Raw genomic sequence first — 22,313 nt, 5'->3', positions numbered from 1 at the left:
CTCAGTGTAGAATTCATCAAATTTGGAATTTTGAAATTCTATTCCATGATCTGATCTAAGATGTATCAATTGATTACCATTTCTTCTCTGTTCTTTCTTCACAAATGCAACAAACTCATCAAAAGTTTCATCCTTGCTTACTAGAAAGAAAACCTAAGTAAACCTTGAAAAGTCATCCACAATAACCATTACATATCTCTTACCACTTCTACTTTGGATTCTCATTGGACCACAAAGATCCATATGAATAAGTTCTAAAGGTCTTTTGGTGCTTACCATCTTCTTGGATTTGAAAGAAATTCGAGTCTATTTTCCTCTAACACAAGCATCACACACTTTGTCATATAGGAACTTAATGCAAGGAAGTCCATCCACTAATTCCTTATATCTAAGTTTATCAAGTAAAGAGAAGCTTGCATGACCAAATCTTTTGTGCCATGAAAGAGGATCATCCTTAATAACACTGAGACATGTTAAACTGCTATTAGGAACCTCGTTAAGATCCTCAACATATGTGTTCCCTTTTCGAGTTCCTTCTAAGATTATGTTCCCAGTGTCATTGTGTATGATTCGGCACTTATTAGAAGTAAAGCTAACAAAGTTACCTTTGTCACAAAATTGTGAAATACTTAACAAGTTGTGTTTGAGACCCTCGACTAAAAATACATTATCAATAGCATGAGAACTTGACCTTCCTACTTTTTCAATAGAAATTATATCTCCTTTCATATTATCACCAAAGGTCACAGTTCCACCATAATAGGCATCCAGTGAGAGAAATCTAGATTTATCTCCAGTCATGTGCTTAGAACAACCACTGTCGAGGTACCAAGTGTTGTTCCTCCTCACTGGAACCTGCATGAAGAATCAAACATTAGTATCAGGAACCCAGGTTTTCTTGGATTCCTGTGTAAAAGGAATGGGATTATTTTTCATAACCCAAATTTGTTCAAATTTTTTTTTTATTTTTCTGTGTACTTTTTTCTTGCTTCGGACATTTTACCTGCTTATGTCCAGTATTTCCACAAAAATAACAAACAATACTACTAGGCAAATTAACATACTTCTTTTCCTTTTGGAACTTCTTTCTAAAACCTAATCCCTCTGTTCTTTTGGTCTGAGCATTAGTGATCCAGTCAAGAACTCTATACTCAATAGGTTGCTTACCTTTCCTAACCTTCTTAAGTTCCCTCTCAAGTATAGCTTTCTCCATCTTGGCATTTTCCAAATCAGATTTCAACTTTTCAAAATTGGTGAAATGAACTAGAGAAGGAACTTCAGAATTAGGAGTGTTTATTCCTAGTTTTAATAAAGAAAGTTCAACATTTAAAAGTATGTTATCATGTTTCAACCTTTCTATAGTCTCTTTTAAAACAATGTTGTCATAAAAAAGACTAAAGAATCTGTATTGAATGTCAAATTTCATATTATCAACCCACTCACTATTTTCTTTGTAAGTAGTCAAAGCTTTATCACTTAGCTGTTTAGCTCTATGCAATTCTTTGAGCTCCTCTTGAATATCCAAAACAGTACATATTAGATTCTTTTTAGAAAAATGTTTTAAATCTTTTTGAGAAAACCATACCTCAGCCTCAAGTTGCTTTAACTTGGCCTTTTCATTAGTTTTGGCCATTAGGCATAAATGAGCCGTTTCTTCAGGAGGTTGGTCATCTTCATCTTCTGAGTCTATATCTCCCCAGGCAGCTAGCATTTCCTTCTTCACATTGTCTTTAGTGAAGTAGGGCTTATACACTCTGGATTCCTTAGATTACTCCTTAGCTTTGTTCTTTCCTTCCTTGAGTGGACAATCTTTAATGAAGTGATCTTTTGCTCCACACTTGAAACAAGTAGTGTTTCTGGAACCTGTGGACTTCTTGTTCCTGTCAAACTTTCTGTTATTTACCATCTTCTTAAATCGTTTGACTAGCATGGCCATTTCTTATTCATCAACTTCTGAGTCCTCTAAGTATTGAGCCTTTAGTGCAAGACTCTTGTTTTTGGAACTTTCAGTATTGGAACTCAGGTGTAGTTCATGAGTCATCAATGATCCTGCTAGCTGTTCCATATTGAACTTAGTGAAGTCCTTTGCTTCCTACATGGCAGTAACTTTGGATCTCCACCGTTCATCTTGTGGGAGACTTCTCAAGATCTTTCTAGCCTGTTCATCAATAGAACTATGCCTGCCAAGGGAACTCAGCTCATTATTTATGTCATTAAATCTAGTAAACATTTCTTCTATTGTTTCATTAGACTGCATTTCAAACCTTTCATATCTAGACATTAATAAATCAATTTTAGAATGTTTTACCTCATTTGTACCTTCATGAGTTACCTCAAGTAGATCCTAAATTTGTTTAGCAGTCTTGCACCCCATGATGTGATTATGTTCATGAGGTCCAAGACCATAGTGTAAATACTTTATTGCTAAAGCATTCAATTCGAGCTTCTGATAGTCCTCTTTGTCATAATCAGAAATAAGTTTAGGAACTACCTCGTTTTTGTCATTGGTTGCAGTTACCTCAAATCACCAGCTTCAATAACACGCCAAACCTGGTAATTTTCAGCCTTAGTGAAGATCTCCATTATGTTCTTTCATTAGGTGTAAAACTTACCATTGAACATGGGTGGACGTTGGGTGGAATACATTTCTTCAAGTTTCTCCTTGTAGTTCATTTCTCCTCCTGAACTTACTCAGCAAAATTATTTGCTTAGACATGAGAACCTTGCTCTGATACCAATTGTTAGTTGAAACGAACACTACAAGAGGGGGGGTAAATTGTAGTTGAGTTCCTAGTGACTACTTTCGCAAATTATAACAGAACATAAAAGGAACTTAGCAGTGCACACAAGATTTTACGAGGAAACCTTCAAGGGCCCAACTGGAAGTAAAACCTCGACCCTTCCAAGGGATTTCAACACAAAAAAATCCACTATAATAGGGCAAACACAAAGTTACAAACCTATTATAAGACAGACTTTTGCTCGCAAGTTTCAACTAGAACTTGCTACACAGTAGGACTCTATCCTACCCAATTCAAGTCCTCTGACTTAAATTCACTCGTACCCTCACAGTACAATCACAGCCTTTGAACACAAAGCTGTCTCACTTGTATGCAATATAAATTTCATACAACCAAATAACCCAACCAATTACAGAAAATATAACACCTAGAATATGTTAGGCAAGCAATGCATAAAATCCAAAACAAATATGACAAGATAAAGCTTGGCAAACTTACACGAATTAAGATTTCAAGTTTTCTTCACATATAAACTCACAGAAACCTAAAACAATTCGATCTTTACTATTTATACAAGTATAACTTGTATAACAAGTAGGTTTTCTAAAAGATAAAGTGGTTAACTCGCCTTATCTTAACAACACGGTTTAAGTAAATCTTCTTTGAAGAAAATCTTTTCCAAAAAACAAAGAAAGATATAGTTAAATAGAATAATATCTTTTTAACAAAACTGATTTTAAGAAACAAATTAAATTAAAATCTTTTTCTAAAATCTATCTTTTTAACTTTTCTGATTTTATCAAATTTTCCAATTTATCTTGTCACGCTTCTAATAGATTTCATGCATATCTACTTAACATATTTAACAATAAATCTAGAAGATAAAATCTTAATTAAATTACTATTGATGTGCCACGTTTCTGTAAACTTGAATTACTTGGGCTTCACGCAGATCAGGAACAAGTTCCTGCTGTCACTTGATCTCCAGTCCTCAATTGGAACTTTGCAGCCTAAGTTCCTTATGGAACTTACTTTCTTCAGCTTACAACTTCCAAGTTCCTGTAAGGGAAAATTCCTGTCAAGGAGTTTAGTTCTTGTTAGAGAACTCTTCTTCTATATTGTTTAACTTTCCACTAAGGTCTCTTCAAGTCTTCATTGTTCAAGATACTCTTCCACCACCAAGGTCAACTTCTCCTGTACTAATCAAACAATTATAAACCTTTAGTTGAGTTTGCTTTAGTTTAACTTCATCATCATCAAAACCTTTAAGCTTCAACAATTTGTAATTATTACTTATATTGTATATATTTGGGATACTTAAAGATTATTTGTTTATATTTTGTTTACTGAATTTTGTTTTTACATGCAGATCTAATTTAATTAGATAATTAAATTTGAGGAAAAATGATTGAAAAATCAAATTTAATTTTATACAATTACAATTTTTTTTAATCAATTTCGCAACAAATTTTCATTTATTGGTAAATATATGGATTTATTTTATATATGTACAGATATAATTTATATCAATTTTATTTTTCCTAACATTTTGTTGTTCAATTTATCCACTTTAATTAGATATAGTATGTATATTGTCATCGAAGTTGATGAATCTATCGAAAGAAAAGATATGGTATACCAAAAACAACAATTAGTGATTTAGGATTTTTTTTTTTTTTTTTTTTTGACAAGAAAATGATTTAGGATTTAAATTATTTAAAAAATTAAAATTTTAACTTTTCACATTAAAGATTTTAGTAACAGATGAAATATCATATTTACACTTTATTTATATTTAATAAATTTAATTATAATGAATAAAAAATTAAAATTAAACTATTATAATTTTATTTGAAATTATTAAATACAATAAATCAAATAATTAAAACCTTAATAGATGAAAAAACCGTGCATTGCACGGGCTTTCATCTAGTTTATAATTAATTATAATACAACTTATTTAACTTGACTTAATTTGAACCCATTTATATACAATATTATATTCGTTACTGTTTGCAAGACTCTCAGCTATTAATCGTGCATGATCACCCTTATAGGTCCAACCCTTGTAACCAACGGTTTCATGGGTTATATCAAGCATTTTTACCTTCTTATTTCCAGGTTTTGCTAAGATGGTAACCTTCCTCTACAATGAGTTATTTAACATCATGAAGCAAATATTTCAAGGTTTTGTTAAGTTTTTAAGCTTGCTAGTCAACCTTTATGCACGAGAATATATAAGACTCAAAATAATACAAGACACTATATAGTGTGGATATAAATATCCATATTTCATTGGACTTCTGGTCCATGATAAACTTTTGATCATTATCATTGTGTTGACAACAAAATGGACATATATATTTCAGATCTCTCATTCACTAGTTCATTCTATAATACATATGCAAATTATTCATCGGTTCCATAGCATATCGGTATCTTAAAATTCAAGAAGATATAATTTCGCATGTTAAGTCATAAGTTAATGGATTACCTATTGCATGTGTAGGAAGTATTTAGATGCATTACTCATTGTATGTCTTGTTCAATATCTTATCATCATTTTTTTTAATCTCTCATAATTAATTTTTATATATGTGGTATGTGTGAATGCTCATCTAATGTAGTAAGGTGTGATTAAAACATTGTTGGGAACTTACAAAGAAATGTTTATATTCCAACGTGATTACAGCTGTGATGAAAATATTAATGACGTCAATTTAATATCATGTTATGAATCATGTAAGAACAATTCCTGAAAAAATTTATATACGACATATTTAAATACCCAACCTTACAAATTTTGTATCTTGAATATTGCAATTATTACCTCCTAAAAAGTCAATGTGACTACATCATTAATATCAATCTCAACTTGAAGTTTTAGTATGTGAGACTCAACCAGCCTTTGTATTCATGGGTGAACTCTCATATAAAACATGAAAGTCTTATTAAATAATAACATCGTGATATCATTGAGAGAACAGTATTCTTATGGTCCAGAAGAGCCATGAGCAAAATATGTAATTAGTTCCTTAATTTACATGATATTGGAAAATGAAATATGGTAATATCAAGTATTGCCATGAAACTATGTTTCGATAATGTGATCAATTATTGATCATCATTTTGTAGTAATGTATATGACCTCCAGAAGAAGGCATATGTTTAATAATTATGACAATTGAAAACAAAAATATCGAATGAAATAGTGGTAAACACTTGAATTATTTCCACAAGTATGAAGAAATGAAGTCGTCTAAATAAGTTCATGTGAAGATTTGAAAATTTAAGTTCAATTTGAACGGATTAATTATCAATAAATGGTGTTCTTCTATATGGGAGAAAATATTCAATCATGTCGTGTCAGATTTATTATTGCACTTGAAGATTTCACATTATGTACTCATCAGAGGGAGAAAATATGCGCGACACTTTTTCCACTGACCATGGTTTTGTCTCACATTGGGTTTTCCTGGTAAGGTTTTTAATTATAAGGCAGCATTACAAGCGTGTTACAAAGAATAATGTACTCTTTTTCCTTCACTATGTTTTTATCCCATAGGGTTTTTCGTAGTAAGGTTTTAATGAGACATAGTCATCGATAATGGACATCCAAGGGTGAGTATTATGAAATATTTGTGGATGCCCTATATATATATATATTTGGGTTAATCTCCCCAAATTACATATTAGTAGTATTATTTTTATTATTGTATTGTAAAAAAGAAAAAAAGAAAGAAGTGGTGGTTGACTTTGACTATTGTGCATTTATGCTTAGTTGAGAACCTTGAGGAGCAAAGCCTTTGTTGCCTATTTAAAGAGGCATGTAGTTGTGAGTTAGGTGCAAGAAGAAGAGGTTAAATACCTAGAGTGAATAGGAGAATTAGTGTGAGTGTATTAGTGTTGAAGAATGCACAAACACAAGTGTGAGAGGGAGTAAATTAGTGCGAGGCAAATACAACATTAGTAAGAGGGTGTGTAGGATTATTTAGTGGAAGTACCGTTGTGAAGGATACTAAGTAGCACTTTGTCCTAAACACATATTGTCTAATATTGTAGTTGTAGTGGTATCCTTTGTACTCCCAAAAATATTATAGTGATGTTTCGTCCCTTGAGATTAGGTTTATGGGTTTTCCCTAATTTAAGAGGGTTTTCCACGTAAAAATATTGTGCCTTATTAATCTTTATTTTTCGTACTTTATTTTCTTCCCGCTGATATTATTTTTATTAGTTACTCGATTCCCAACATCTGGCATCAGAGCCCACGGTAAGAAGATATGTTAGAAGGGAAGAGTAACGTGTAGGCCAGGGAAAGATTTTTATGAAATTATGATGGCCAAAAGTACATCAAAATTTGAGATCCCACTGTTTGATGGGAAAATAAATTTTATGGTGTGGAAGAGTAATGTAGAAGATATGTTGGTGCAACAAAACTTGGATGTGGCATTGGAAGATGAAAAACCATCAAACTTGAATGAGGCCGCATGGGCAACCAAGAGAAAGAAAGCAGTTATTACAATTCGGTTGGCTATAGCTACGGAGATAAAGTATAATTTCTTGACGGAGACGGATCCGAAGGTGTTGTTGGAGAAGCTAAAAAGTATTTATGCTTCAAAGTCATTAACCAATCAATTGTGCTTATGGTAGGAGTTGTACCAATTGAAGATGAGAGTGGTACAAATTTACAAGACCACATCAACAACTTTAATCAACTTGTGTGTCAGTTGCAAAATGTTGATGAGAATATTCCCGATCAAGTGCAAGCTCTTCTGTTATTAGCTTCATTAGCGAAGTCTTATAGGTCTATTGTGCAGACTTTGTTAGTAGGAAGAGAGAAAATTACACTAGATGAGGCAACAACAGTGGTGAAGGAAAATGAGAGGATGATGTCACATATAAATGGAGCTTCCTATCATGGAGGTCAAGCATTAGCAGTAGAGGGTTCCGAAAGAGGGAGGAACAAGTCAAGAGTTGATGGCCCAAGAAGCAAATTAATGTCTCGACCGAGAGATTATAGCAATATGGAGTGCTATTATTGTCTTGGAGGGTCATTTGAAGTATAATTTCACAAAGTTGAAAGAAGATTTAAAGAACTTAAAGCAGCTGCAACAAAAGTTTCCCAAGATGAAGATGGGTGAAGGGAAGTATCTGATGATTATGAAGTCGAGTTGTTATTGACTCATGATGTCAAGGAGGATGTCAGTCGCGACAAGTAGGTGTTGGATTCGGTCGCATCTATCCATGTGTGCCGAGAAAAGGTAATGTTTGATACGTTACAACAAGGAGGTGATTTTGGACATATCAACATGAGTAGTGACCTCAAGGTTGAAGGCATGAGAAGTGTACAAATGAGGCTACATGATGCTGTGATCCGAACCTTTCACAATGTAAGGTTTGTATGTAATGCACGTGTCAACTTGATATCGTTGGTTGAAATGACTAGAAGCGGACATAGGTATGTTGGAAGTGGAAGGTGGTTCAAGGTTTATCAAGGAAACCGCTTAGTGTTGCAAGGGAGGAAGGAAAATAACAATATTTGTTATCTAGATGGTCAAGTTGTTTGAAGCCACAAAATTGAGACCAAGAAAAGTTCCGCAAAAAGGGTCTAATTTTATGATGAGATAGAAGTATTAGGTGATTTGGGTCGAGGGAGGAATTTGTTAAGTTAATCTCCCCAAATCACATATTATTATTATTATTATTATTATTATTATTATTATTATTATTATTATTATTATTATTATTATTATTATTATTATTATTATTATTATTATTATGTTATAAAAAAAGAAAAAAGAAAGAAGTGGTTGTGGAAGTATCCTTGGCCTCCAAGGTGAAGTAGTTAGTTAAATTTTTATTTCCTAGGCGCAAGGATAGGTAGTAGACTTTAACTATTGTGCATTTATGCTTAGTTGAGAACCTTGGAGAACAAGGCCTTTTAAGTCTATTTAAAGAGGCATGTAGTTGTGAGTTTGATGCAAGAAGAAGAGGTGAAAAACGTGGAGTGAAAAGGAGGAGTAGTGTGAGTGTATTAGTGTTGAAGAATACACAAACACAAGTGTGAGAGAGAGTAAATTTGTGTGAGGCAAATACAACATTAATAGGAGGGTATAGGATTATTTAGTGGAGATACTATTGTGAAGGTTACTAAGTAGCACTTTGTCCTAAACACATATTGTCTAATACTGTAGTTGTAGTAATATCCTTTGTACTCCCAAAAATATTATACTCCCTCCGTGTTTTTTTAAGTGTTACAATTTGACTGCCACATATAGTTTTAGGCAATTTATTGACTTAAATAAAATATGAAGTAATTGGGGTAGTTGATGTATTAAAAAATTGTTAAAAAAAATAGTGGGGTTCATAATTTATTGAAAAGTAAGAAATGTGAGAGGAGAGATACAATAAAAAAATTAGTAGTGGGTTTTGATGGGGATCATGAGAGGCGAGATATATAATTATTTTAATGTAGCTTTTTGCCAGAAAAATAAGTGTAATACGTATTAAAATACGGTCGAATTTGGTAAGTGTAACATTTTAAAAAAAAACACGGAGGGAGTAGTGACATTTTGTCCCTTGAGATCGGGATCGTGGTTTTTCCCTAATTTAAGAGGGTTTTCCACGTAAAAAATATTTTTTTCAGTTACTCGATTCCCAACACACACATACACACACACACACAAACACACACACACACACAATATATATATATATATATATATATATATATATATATATATATATATATATATATATATATATATATATATATATATATATATATATATATATATATATATATATATATATATATATATATATATATATATATATATATATATATATATATATATATATATGTATATGTATATACTCCTTATATAAGAACCCTTTCTTATGTAAGAACATCTTATGTTTTAAATTTTTTTCTATGTTCTAAATTTTTTTATACTTATGTTTTAAAAATTTCCTATATTCTAAATGTTTTCTACTTATGTTCAAAATTATTTCCAGTGTTCTAATTTTTTTTTGCTTATGTTCTAAATTTGTTCCTATGTTTTAAATATTTTTTTTCAGCTTATGTTCTAAAATTTTCCCTAGGTCTAATTTTTTTTTTTTTTTTTATCTTATGTTAAAAATTATTTCCTATGTTAGTTATAAATTATTTTTTCAACATATGTTCAAAATTCTTTTTCTTATGTTTTAAATTTTTGTTTGCTTATTGATGAATGTCATTTCCGACACTATTTATATCTATGCTCTCTAGATTTTAGGTTAGTTCCTTTAGCATTTTAGTGTTTTTATTTAGGGTTTTGATAAATTGTGGCTTATTTCTCTTTTGTGTATTTTTATAGGTTATTGTGTGGTTTTAGAAGATAAAAAAAATGAACCAAATAAAGGAGTCGATGTGAAGCACAATTGGAATTGAAGTTCCTTCGGAGGAACTTGATGAGAAACTGACGAAGAAGAAAAAAACTTGTTGAGCACGTTTTGTTCGTCTAGGTTCATTGAATCCACGAATTTGGGAAGTCTTGGGGAATAATTTACAAGATCTACAGAATTTGGAAAAATATATATGAATAAAGAGAGTATCTTATCAATAGGTTAAGATATGGAAAAAGATATATTTTCCTAATCTTATCTAATTACTTTCCTTATCTTTGAAGATTCCCACTTATTTGTAAGCCTATTTAAAGCCACAAAACTAGGGAGAATCGGGAGACTAAAGCCGCGAAAGAAGGGAGGATTCACTCCAAAACCCCTCAAGGGGTTGGAGTAGTTCGTGATACATTGCAGTAGAGGAACTCGGAGCTTCTTGAGAGGAACTCATATCCGAATATGAGGAACTTGATGGGTTCTTATTTTGTTTTGTTTTCTTATATGTGTGTTATGAATCCTTAGATTGTTATGCTCAGTAACTATTAGTTTGAAACCATGTAGTAAGTATTTGAGCCGAGTATTGTTGGTTTTAATGACTATGCTTTGGAGTATTCTTGAATTATTGTTTTGTTCATACGAATGATGATTTCTTATAAGTAGGTGTACAACTATTTGTTTGGGTCTGATTTCTTTTGCTAATTAATAATACTGAGTCCATAATTGCTTGGGAACATTAATGAAGTAGCAAACAATTGTAGAGGAGGACGCTCCACTCTATTAATTGAAAAGGAATTCTTGATCTAGGTGAAACCATGTTCCAATAATGTCATGGTTGTTTGGGCTTGATGTTTTCCTAGTTCTCAATGTTGTCATCAGTTTAAATTCCTTGCTCGTAGTATAGGGGTTATCTATTGGTTAGGGTTAGTGAAAGTCGCACAGGATCTAACTATTAATAAGGGAAAACACAGGAACTTGTTCTACAAGTCAAGCTATTCTAAAGGGTTAATGTCCGGGATAATTCATTTGCATGGTGGTCTCTATATATAGTTGCTAAGTATCTCAAGTTCCTTATTTGTTTAAATTCTTGTTAGTTTAAATTCCTAGTTGTTAGTTGTTTTTTTTTTAAACTTCCTCCAATCATTTATTTTGCTGTTTGAGTCTTTGTTAAGTGTTTTGGATTTTATTCTTGGTTACTTGCAAGCACATTCTTCGTGGGATCGACTCTTACTTCCGCTAATTAAAAGTTAGTAGTCTTAGGGTAAATATTATTAATTTGTCTGCGTTTCGACACCGCATCACTTATTGAAAGGAATGGTGTCCTTCGAACAAGTGTATTATTCTAATAGCGGGTTCAGAATTATTAGAAAGCTAATATATTCAGCAAGGTCAAGTGATCGGAATGCCTGGGTAGAGGCCGCTTCCGATCAGTAATATTAATGTATAATTAATATTACAGCTTAATCTTGAATGAACCCTTCGGGTCACACCCTAGAAAATATACGAACCAACTCGACGAATTAATTCGGAAGAAATTAATTCGTCGCCCGAGTGTTAAATATTTAGACGTTGGAAATTCGAGCTTAGAGCATCAAAACCGAGCGTCGGAGAATGTCAAATATCGAGCCAAAATTTAGGATTTGGCGAGACGGGAAAATGCTTCAAATAACAAGTAAAATCCTAGTCACGCGAAAGGCTAGGAAAGCGCGCCCAATAGGTGCGTGCCACGTGGCAGCCACCTAGTGGTAGCCGCCAAGTAGCAACCACCTAGTGGCAGCGTGCCACGTGGCAACGCGCTATGGTGGCGGCACGTGTGGCAAGAGGCCGTGGACCCGGGTGACGGGTCATGGACATGGGTCAAAATAAAATGGCCCAACCGAACCCAACTTGGGGCTCAAGGTTGGGAGACACATGGTTAGTTCACATTGCATGTAAATTGCCTTGGGGACCAAGTAGGAAAGTGACCCTCACCTAACCATGTGACACTTGTTACTTATTCATTGGTTTATTTAATTAAGGATTGAACTCATCAATCTTTCCATGTGGGATCTTTTTGTGAAAAGTCCCACATTGAAAGATGAGTGGAATTCACAAGCTATCCTTCCTTATAAATAGCCAAAGAATGGCTAGAGAATTCTTCACTTGAGTGAGAGTTGAAAAAGGCATCACCATTGTGAAAACTTTTTAACTCATTTAATCACTCGGGTTTTGGTCGGACCTTGCTAACTCCAAGGTAGCGGACCTAAAAAGTCGGTGTTCGTCCTTTGTGGGTGGATATCATTGAAGGCTCTTGTGTGAGCGGAGCTAAAGCTTTCAAGTAAGAGCCCATTAGGTCGGGTGAAGCACGCGTCAAAGGAAAATTATGATTCTATCCTTTTATGTTTATTTGTTATGCTTTATGGTTTTATTAATTGCGAGTGGTTCTTTGGGTCCGGGTTGTTTCCGCGGTAAGTTGGACTATCCAAACCCCAACAGCGGTGTTGGAGCCACGCTCGTTTATTTTTAAAATCATAATATTTTTCAAGGTGATTTTTATGGCTTAATTTTTCTGGTTTAAGTTGCTAATTAGATTAGTAGCTCGTATTATCTATTTTAACCTCGTATTTAAGCTACCTTAAGCCCCGAACTATGATTTCAACTCAAAAATAGTGAATTTTGGGAGGAAAACATGTTTTGGAAATGGTTTTTCCCTTCCAGCCTGCGGTTTTTAGCCAAAAAACGACCAGAAATGCTATTTTCGAGGGTTTTTTCGTTTACACGAAATTTTTTAAGTCTTTCTAACCTTGAAAATTAATAGCATATTTATGGTTGTTATGTAATTGGTTCAATACATATTCAATATGGAATTTTAAACCTCTTTAGCCATGATTACTTGGTAGTAATTTGTGCTTGAATGCTTGGTTTTATTTTTTCACATAATTGCAAACTAATTGCATTAAGTGTGAAATTGTTGTTCTTTGAGGCTTCCAAGTATTAAAGATTCAATCTTTAATTATGTCAAGTGATTGAAACTTTATAACTAAATTCCATGAATTTTTGTTAAACTTTGTTGATTTAATCATTTTTTAGTTGATTGAAATCATAAAGTTTGAAACTTTGTGATAGAAAAATTGTTTATCTTCATATTGGAAGATATAACTTTTCAAGGATACACAAGTATTAAAGTTGGAATCTTTATTGAACTTATGTTCATTTTTCCAACTCCCTTTTATTTTGTTTAAAACTCAAGATTAATTTAAATTAATTAAATTAATACTGAGTAATTGCCCTCTTATTTTTGTTGCACCAAGTTAAACCAATTTAATTAAAGAATGGTTCTTGGGAATTATTTTTGTTAGATGTACTTTGAAAATTTTATTTTAAGTTAGACTTGGTTAAATTTTCATTTTTGCTCAATTAATTAATTCTAAAATTAATTTAGAATTGCTTAGAGATGTCACTCAAAATCGGGAATTAATCCTGAGGCACAAACACGCAAACTAAGGCATGTGCATCCCTCGGCCAGCTGGGCTGCTCGCACAGCTCGCATGTGGCTGCCGAGGGACGAGGCTGCTGCGCTTGGTGTGTATGGTGCTAGGTGTGTGCGAGGAGCTGTGTGCACACTTGGTGCATAAGGGGTGTGCGAGATGATGCTAGGCGTAGAAGCAGTGCTAGGCAGCTGCAGCTAGACGCGCATCGAGTGCGCGCTGCTAAGCAGCGCCCAGCAGCATCACAGCACGCAAGGCTGTGGCTGCTAGGCAAGCGCCCAGCACTTGCGTACGTGTGAGTGCTCAAGGGTGCTAGCCTTGGGTAGTCGAAGCACTTTTCTCTCGTTTCAATTTTGCTTTTTGGCCGTTTTGTTTATTTTAATTTATTTTAATTATTTTAATAAATTTTTGGAGGCTAGGCCTTGGTTTTGAGCGGCATTGGTAAAATTTATTTTGATAAAATTTTGGGAATTATCGGCTTTATTAATTGGATTAATTAAGTTGGATGCATAATTTAGTGGGAGCTTCAAATATTAAATTGCGCTTATTTACATAACTGGTTAAAACAACTTTGACTAGTTTTAATTAGGCGTGTTAATTGAATTAACCACCTAGATTAGTTACTAGTTCACGCGTGTTTATGCATTGTTACTTGTTTATCGTTGTAAAATGCATGGGCCATTCACAAATAGTGAATGGATGAATGGAATGTATATTCTCTCACAGGTTTTATGAAATGGCAACTAGTGGGGCCCGATTAGGATAGAAAATACGGACTGCCATCCGTGATGTATTTTTGTAAATCTAAATACGGTCTGCATACGGTTGAGTATTTTTGTACCTTAATATTTAGATTAGTCCTAATCGTAGATACTAGTAGTTGCATTTAATTATGGTCAAGTCTTGAAGATGGAGGTTCTTGGAAGACGTAGCCATGAAGTTGCAAATGAAGAACTTTTGAAGATTTGAAGATCTCAAGGGGTCATGCTAGTTGCCAAATGCATCTATATTTATGTTTTTCAATATATATGTTTATGTATATGAATTATATGTTAGATGCATGTTTAGGATTTTGAATGTTGTGATGATTAATTAATTTCACTTAAATCGACCAACATAGAAACCCTAGGTCCCTAAATATTAAGTAAAAACTTGCCATTCCAAAACAACAGTTACCGGGCGAACGAGGGTAGTGGTGGGCTACGCCAAAGCGAGGCATCACTACCTCTCCTAGGAAGTAAGGCATACCGGGTATGCAAGTTAGTTTTGGTTCTGCTCAACGATATGAGTGATGGAGTCCTAACATGTCGTGGCAAAGTGAATAAATTGTTGAGAGAGCATTAGATGCGGCGATTTATTCAACCAAGAGTGGCTTAGATCCATTAGCAAAGCGTTGCTTACCTTAGGAGATTAAGTGTTAAGACAAGCCAAAGCATGCTTAACCACTTTTTGTTTCTTTGGATCTTGGAATCGACTTATTCTCGCCAAATGAGGACAATTTTAATGCGTGGATAAGACGTTTAATAAGATTGAAAATTTGCATGAATACCTTTTAATTTTCAAACTTATTATGTTATTTACTTGATAAATGGTTATACTTTGCACTTATATTTGTAGAATTCTAAATCAAACTGTATTGCTTTCCATGATTGGTAAAGGAAATCTTTGAGAATGGTTCTCAAAGAAAAGTAATGCATTTCTAAAATACAATTCTCATAAATGACTTTTATAACAAAGTCCGAAAGAACGGTTGGACATCATGTATTCAAAATACTAGGTAGTTTTGATAAAAACATGAAGTATTGAGTTGCAAACTCAAATTGTCAATATTGACAACCAACATATCTTTTTGCTTAATACATAGATGAGTAGGACTCATTGATGTAGTAATTCAAGCGTGAATTGAAGGAAAAGATGGAACTTTATTTTACGGCGCATTAGATGCTTAATTATGCCTAACAAAGTATAAAAGTCAAAGACTCTTAAAGAAATGGTTCTTAAAAGATTATGAGATAAAGTATGATAAGAAATATAGGAAACAAGGAACGAAGAAAAGGAATAAGATTCCATTTCAACCCATGAGTTCATGTTATCTTCACAAGTATCGTATACTGCTTGAGTGTTCCACTTTGAAAGTGACCTCAAACTATTGAAGATAAGCTAATTTATCAACTTACAAGCTAAGAATGAAGCAAGTGGTGCTACATCAGTTGTAAGGTCGTATGCTCTGTTTAAAGACCTTTAAGCTAAGGCTGGAACAAATAAATGGTTATTGTGTTCCATAATAAGTAATTGATTCATTTACACACGGAAAGACTCACATTCAAAGCAATGAGCAATAGTTGCAAATTTATTTGAATGGCGTGGTTGTCTAAACCATGAGTCAAGAATGCTTGATTATAAACAAACATTATCTTAACATGATAAACTAGCAAAAGCTCAAATTCATGGGCATGATTTGCGTTTCGAACATCTTTAGCAATGTCACATCGACAAGAGCGTACTCAAAGCTCTATTAGATAGGCTCTTGATAGTTGATTAATTCGGAATCGTTCTAAGAGAAGCAAGTCTTACTTGTTGAAACCGACAAAGTAAAGAGCTATTGTTCTTGGTATAGACAATTGACTCCGAAAGCTAAAGAGGATTCATTTACTTCAACGTTTCACAAAGAATTTGAAAGAATATGGCTATATTCATCAAACGTGAACAAACTTGACCTTGAATAGTTCAAGAGTTCAGTGAAGTACGAAATCGACTTGGCAAGATATCAAAACGTTTAGATTAGATCGAACAATATTTGCTTGAGCCAAGCGTGACCATCACAAAGTTATGAAAATTAAATTTTCATAAATAACTCCACAAAGAACATAGTGTGTCTTCACGGAGACCTCGATGCCATTTAAAAATGACTCGAACAATGATGGATCATATCCCTTCCTATAAATTTCTTAAGATTTGCACGAAGGACTAATGTTACACTAAACAAAATGTCGAAGCTAAGAAAGGACGCCATATTCAGTTATGGATAGAATTATCTTCTAAATGTCTTTTCAGGTATATGTCTAAAACTCTTAGCCATAGTGGGAGTTCATTGGCTTAGTGGGAGCTAAGTGACTTAGTGGGAGCTCACCAGCTTAGCATGAGCTAGGTGGTTGAGTGGGAGCTTAATGGCTCATTAAAGGCTAAGATAGCTCAAGTGGGAGCTAACTGTTTTTTTTACAACGAACTTTTACCTAAAGACAATATACATGTCTCTTTGTAAGCATTCAAGTGAGATCAGCATTACCTCCACAACCTAATTGAGAACATAGTGTTTGTTGCTCTAAGTGGTGTCTTTCTGGAAAGTAACACGTTTCCAAAACGACAAGTGGGAGGAAAATGAACTCGATGACCATCGAGCTTAGCAACAAACTAGAAATAAGAATCTCAGAAGACCTTAAAAGGACTTCGTGAGAATGCTTGATCAAGAATACTCAAAAGGAATTTACAAGTGCCTTAAAAGAGAATTCATTTCTCACAAAACTTTTGAAAAGTTGGAGTAAGATCAAGAATATCAAAGGGCTTTGGAAGCGCTTTGAAACTCAGTGGTTGATGCAATTGCCCCATATAGGTATAAAATTCATCAAAGGCTTGGATTGAATCCTATAAATTTTCTATTAAGTTAGAAATAAACCTAAGACTTACAAGCATACTATTTACTATTAGATAGTAAAGGAATAATGTCTTGCAAGATAGCTACGACAAATCCAAATTCCGACTAATGGTTAAAGGCCATAAAAATCCGAGATATATAGACTCCATGTTTGAAAATCATGTTTGAACCTTGATTAATTTGCATAAAGGGTGAAAGACCCATCGATTGCAAATAAGTTTTCAAGTAGAAAACTAACAAATGTGAAAATGTATATGCATACATAGCTAGATTGGTTGAAAAGGATACAATTAAATTCACGGAGTTGATTTTAATAAAAACCTATTCACCAATCGGAATGCTTAAGTCTTTTCGTGATTGTTTTAGCAAAATTGCTCATATGAAATATGGCAAAATAGATACCAAAACCGCCTTCCCAAAATAGGTTTTTGGAAGTGACTATGGAATAGTCTAAGGGTTTTGAAAATCTAAATAATGCTAGATTAGAAAGCAAGCTCAAGGAATCCGTTATGGGATTTGAGGAAGCATTGCATATAGGAATTGGAACGTGTTTTCTCATTAAGTTCATAAGAGGATTGGCTTATGGATAAACATAGAAATTCTGATGAATAAGAAGTTTAGTGGGAGCAAAAGTAAAGGTCCAACGAGAAGTTTACGAACTCTATTGTGAAATAACTATCACATGCTAAATTCTTAGATTCGAAAGTATTTTCGAAAATGGACCAAGCAAAAGACAATACTTAGTACGTATTGGGTATTAAGTTCTATTGTATAGACTTGATAAAATGTTCGAACGTGTAAAGGAGTTTACCGTGTTAAACATGAATTGAAGGACTTTGAAAGACTTTCGACCCGTATGTATAAAACTAAGTAAATGTTTGAACTAAGTATAAGTTAGGCTAAATACTAAGTCAAACATGAAAGACTCTAATAGAGACTTTCAACCATATCACATAACAAACTGTTTAGCAAAGACTCAGTGAAACTGAATGAGCTAAAATGACAAATTGATGAAATAAGATTGAGAATTACTCTGCAATTTAATCCATCATGTACGCTGTGATATTGAATTGTCGCAGGACTTACTTGCTTAGAGCATGTGAAGTATGTATGTAGTACCAATCAACCTGAATCTATGTAATAGATCGTTAGATTATGGCCAAGAACATCCAAAGTACTTGGATAAGTAACAGGATGAGTTCTTGACTTGTGGAAACAAATACGATTTGAGAACTGATGTTGCAAGCACAAACCTTAACAAGAATTAAATCCTTAACAAGGAGGCCGTTTTTAAGCACGAGCTTAAAATGAGTCGTGGGTTGAGAAAGGTAACATGGACGTGGATCCATGTGTACTGTGAAGGAATTTAAGGAAAATTTCTATGATCACAAGTGATTAGGGTATCCCAAATCATTGTGAGCCGTTTGGAATGAAACCCAAACAAAGCATCATCAGGAAGTCTACTAAAATATATGTTGAGAATATTGTTGCCTTAATGGCGATAATAAAGAAGATGTTCTATAGAAAGTTCATTGATGAACGTTAATGATTGTAGGTTGTCAAGTTGAAGGTCTTAATTATGAAAATGAGTGGGAGCCACCACTAGGACAATAAATCCTAAATCACATATAATCCATGACACTCTCAAATTTTATCATCTTATTATGAAAGTGATCAGTAATGAAGATGCTAAGATTAGCAAAGTAGTTATAACTAAATCTATGCAATAAGTGAACGACTCACAATTGCATAAAAGAAATCAAGCATATTAGATATGGGTGTGATTTCTACAGATGTTTTATAAAAGTGATACTCTTAAAACATTCGGAAAAACCATTTATCATAAGATGAACCATTCAGGTTTTGGAGTAATTTAAAATTTCATGCAATTTTTATCACTCCGTTTGCTATTTAATTGTGGTTTAGAATTAAATAATGAGTCCATTCAATTCTTGGAATATTCAAAATAGGGTATCAAGATCAGTCTTGATAAGGAAACACCTATTAAGTGAACATTGAATATTATAATCGAAAATTGTCACTAATCGAGGTCATTTAAACGATGGACGATTAATGACCAATTGAGATTAGTGTGTAGTTTGATTTATAGCACTGTTTCTTGTGCTATGAGGACATGATTGTCATAAATCATTTGCACAGGTATTGTTTTAGAACCATACTGGATCGACCTATGAGAATACTTTAAGAGATTAAAAATTGTCATAAGTATACTTCTCATTATGGCTATCGGAACCTATTTCCTTGACCATAAGTATTGTGAGTTCTCTTGTTTGAGTACTAGTCCGTTTTGATGTTGTCAAACTTCTGCCGTAATGGGGGATTATAACGGCAACACTCGGACGGCTAAATCCTCTCAGTAAGAGGAGCTACATTACAAGACTAGGAATGTCCCCCTACTAAAATAGGGAAGATGTCTTTGTTGTATACATGGCCTCTCGTAGAGCGAGACTGTAAAATGCATGGTCGTGCTCGGATGGATTTTAGATATCATCTGTTTATTGACAGTCGGACTTGGAATCGAGAAACACTTCTGGACGTAATAAGGATGACATAATAATCTTACCTTATAGTTCATGAAGAGACATTAAGCGACATAGGAAAAAGGATGTACACTAAATACGCACTTGTCTGGAAGGACAAGTGGGAGATTGAAAGGAATGGTGTCTTTCGAACAAGTGCATTATTCTGATAGCGGGTTCAGAATTGTTAGAAAGCTAATATATTCAGCAAGGTCAAGTGATTAGAATGCCTGGATGGAGGCCGCTTCCGATCAGTAATATTAATGTATAATAATTATTACAACTTAATCTTGACTGAACCCTTCGGGTCACACTCTAGCAAATATACGAACCGACTCGACGAATTAATTCGGAAGAAATCAATTCGTCGCCCGAGTGTTAAATATTTAGACGTCGGAAATTCGAGCTTGGAGCGTCTAAACCGAGCGTCGGAGAATCTCAAATGTCGAGCTAAAATTTAGGATTTGGCGAGACAGGAAAATACTTCAAGTAACAAGTAAAATCCTAGCCACGTGAAAGGCTAGGAAAGCGCGCCCAATAGGTGCGTGCCACGTGGCAGCACACGTGGCAGCCTCCAAGTGGTAGCCACCTAGTGGCAGCGTGCCACGTGGCAACGCACCATGGTGGCGGCACGTGTGGCAAGAGGCCGTGGACCCAAGTGACGAGTCATGGACACGGGCCAAAATAAAATGGCCCAACCGAACCCAACTTGGGGCTCAAGTTTGGGTGACACATGGTTAGTTCACATTGCATGTGAATTGCCTTGAGGACCAAGTAAGAAAGTGGTCCTCACCTAACCATGTGACACTTGTTACTTATTCCTTGGTTTATTTAACTAAGGATTGAATTTATCAATCTTTCCATGTGGGATCTTTTTGTGAAAATCCCCACATTGAAAGATGAGTGGAATTCACAAGTTATCCTTCCTTATAAATAGCCAAAGCATGGCTTGAGAATTCTTCACTTGAGTGAGAGTTGAAAAAGGTATCACCATTGTGAAGACCTTTGAACTCATTTAATCACTCGGGTTTTGGTCGGACCTTGCTAGCTCCAAGGTAGCGAACCTAAAAAGTCGGTGTTCGTCCTTTGTGGGTGGATATCGTTGGAAGCTCTCGTGTGAGCGGAGCTAAAGCTTTCAAGTAAGAGCCCATTAGGTCGGGCGAAGCACGCGTCAAAGGTAAATTACGATTCTATCCTTTTTTGTTTATTTGTTATGCTTTATGGTTTTATTAATTGCGAGTGGTTCTTTGGGTCGGGGTCGTTTCCGCGGTAAGTTGGACTTACCAAACCCCAACACTTATGTTCTAAATTTTTGCTATCTTCTAAATTTTTTTTCCTATATTCTAAATTTTTTCGGCTTTTATTCTAAATATTTTCTACTGTTGTTCTTAATTTTTTTCTATGTTCTAAATTTTTTTCTATGTTCTAAATATAAATACCTCCAAATTACAGAAATGTAATTATTAAAGATCATTTTAGATGGTTAGATCAAAACTAATAAGGGCTTAGATTGATTCTTATATAAGATTGTGTTGTTATATATAGAAGGATTCTTATATTAGCCTGTTATATATAGAAGGATTCTTATATTAGCCTCTCTTTCTCTCTCTCTCTCTCTCACACACTCTCTCTCTCTCACTCCATATATATATTCTCACGGAATATTGTAATTAAAATCTAATATCTAATCTATATAAATAAAGAAAGCGGGTTTTAAGAGTTTTTAGAGCATCACATAACAAAATGTATTATTTTGACCAATGAATAAAGTGATTTACCTTTATTTTAGAATTAATATAGGCCAATCACCACATTAGCAATATTAACAAAAGAGATTTGCAATATTTAATTTAAATAACTTGTTTTGTGTGCATTTAGCTACACCATGTGGCCGCTTATTACATAACAAATTAACTCCTATAACATTGATCGAGTAACCGTTATAACACATGCATACTACCTCCTTTTTTTATTAGTTGACACATATTTCTTTTTAAGCAACTTCTTTTTAATTGACATGTTTCTATTTTGATAAGTTTTGTATTTGCATTTCCATTTGTACCCTTACCTTCACATGGCCACGTTACTCCCTCTACTTTCACACCCTCACTTTCTCTCTCCTGCACTCACATAACAATACTCATTAGTCACTCTCTCTCCTCCCTTAAACCTCCTTTGTGAATTTTTTCACAACCACAAAGCCACCAATACTTTATTTTCACTCTTCTTCAAATTTTCTGATAACTCATACCAATTTGAAGCTCTGCAAAACAACCATAATTTGTTTGTTTGAATACTATCTCCGTTAAATGTTATGTGAAACTTTGTGGCATTATTTGTGAGATATAAAATATTTCAAACTTGCACATAACATTTAACGGAGGTAGTATTATTTTGTGATAAATTGATCATTGTTCAACCAATTAATTGTTTATGCTAGGGGATTATTATTTGAAATTTTGCAAATTTTGGAAATTAATTTTGTTGTAATTATTGGAGTGAATTTTTGGTGTTTTCCGAAGCAGTATCTTTA

General features: G+C 33.9%; 1 protein-coding gene across 1 annotated transcript; it reads left to right on the top strand.

Moving 5' to 3' along the window:
• Window positions 1–7,076: 7,076 nt before the first annotated feature.
• Window positions 7,077–7,807, top strand: LOC145636730 (uncharacterized). The gene is made up of 2 exons (XM_081688285.1): window positions 7,077–7,344; window positions 7,392–7,807. The coding sequence occupies exons 1-2, from the start codon at window positions 7,077–7,079 to the stop codon at window positions 7,805–7,807; spliced, it is 684 nt and encodes a 227-aa protein (XP_081544411.1).
• The last annotated feature ends 14,506 nt before the right edge of the window (window positions 7,808–22,313 follow it).

Source organism: Chenopodium album, chromosome 6 (assembly GCF_948465745.1).
Source record: "Chenopodium album chromosome 6, dcCheAlbu1.1, whole genome shotgun sequence".
Taxonomy (NCBI): domain Eukaryota; kingdom Viridiplantae; phylum Streptophyta; class Magnoliopsida; order Caryophyllales; family Amaranthaceae; genus Chenopodium; species Chenopodium album.
Note: the sequence above shows the minus strand (reverse complement) of the source record. Positions and strands in the feature narration are given on the sequence as shown.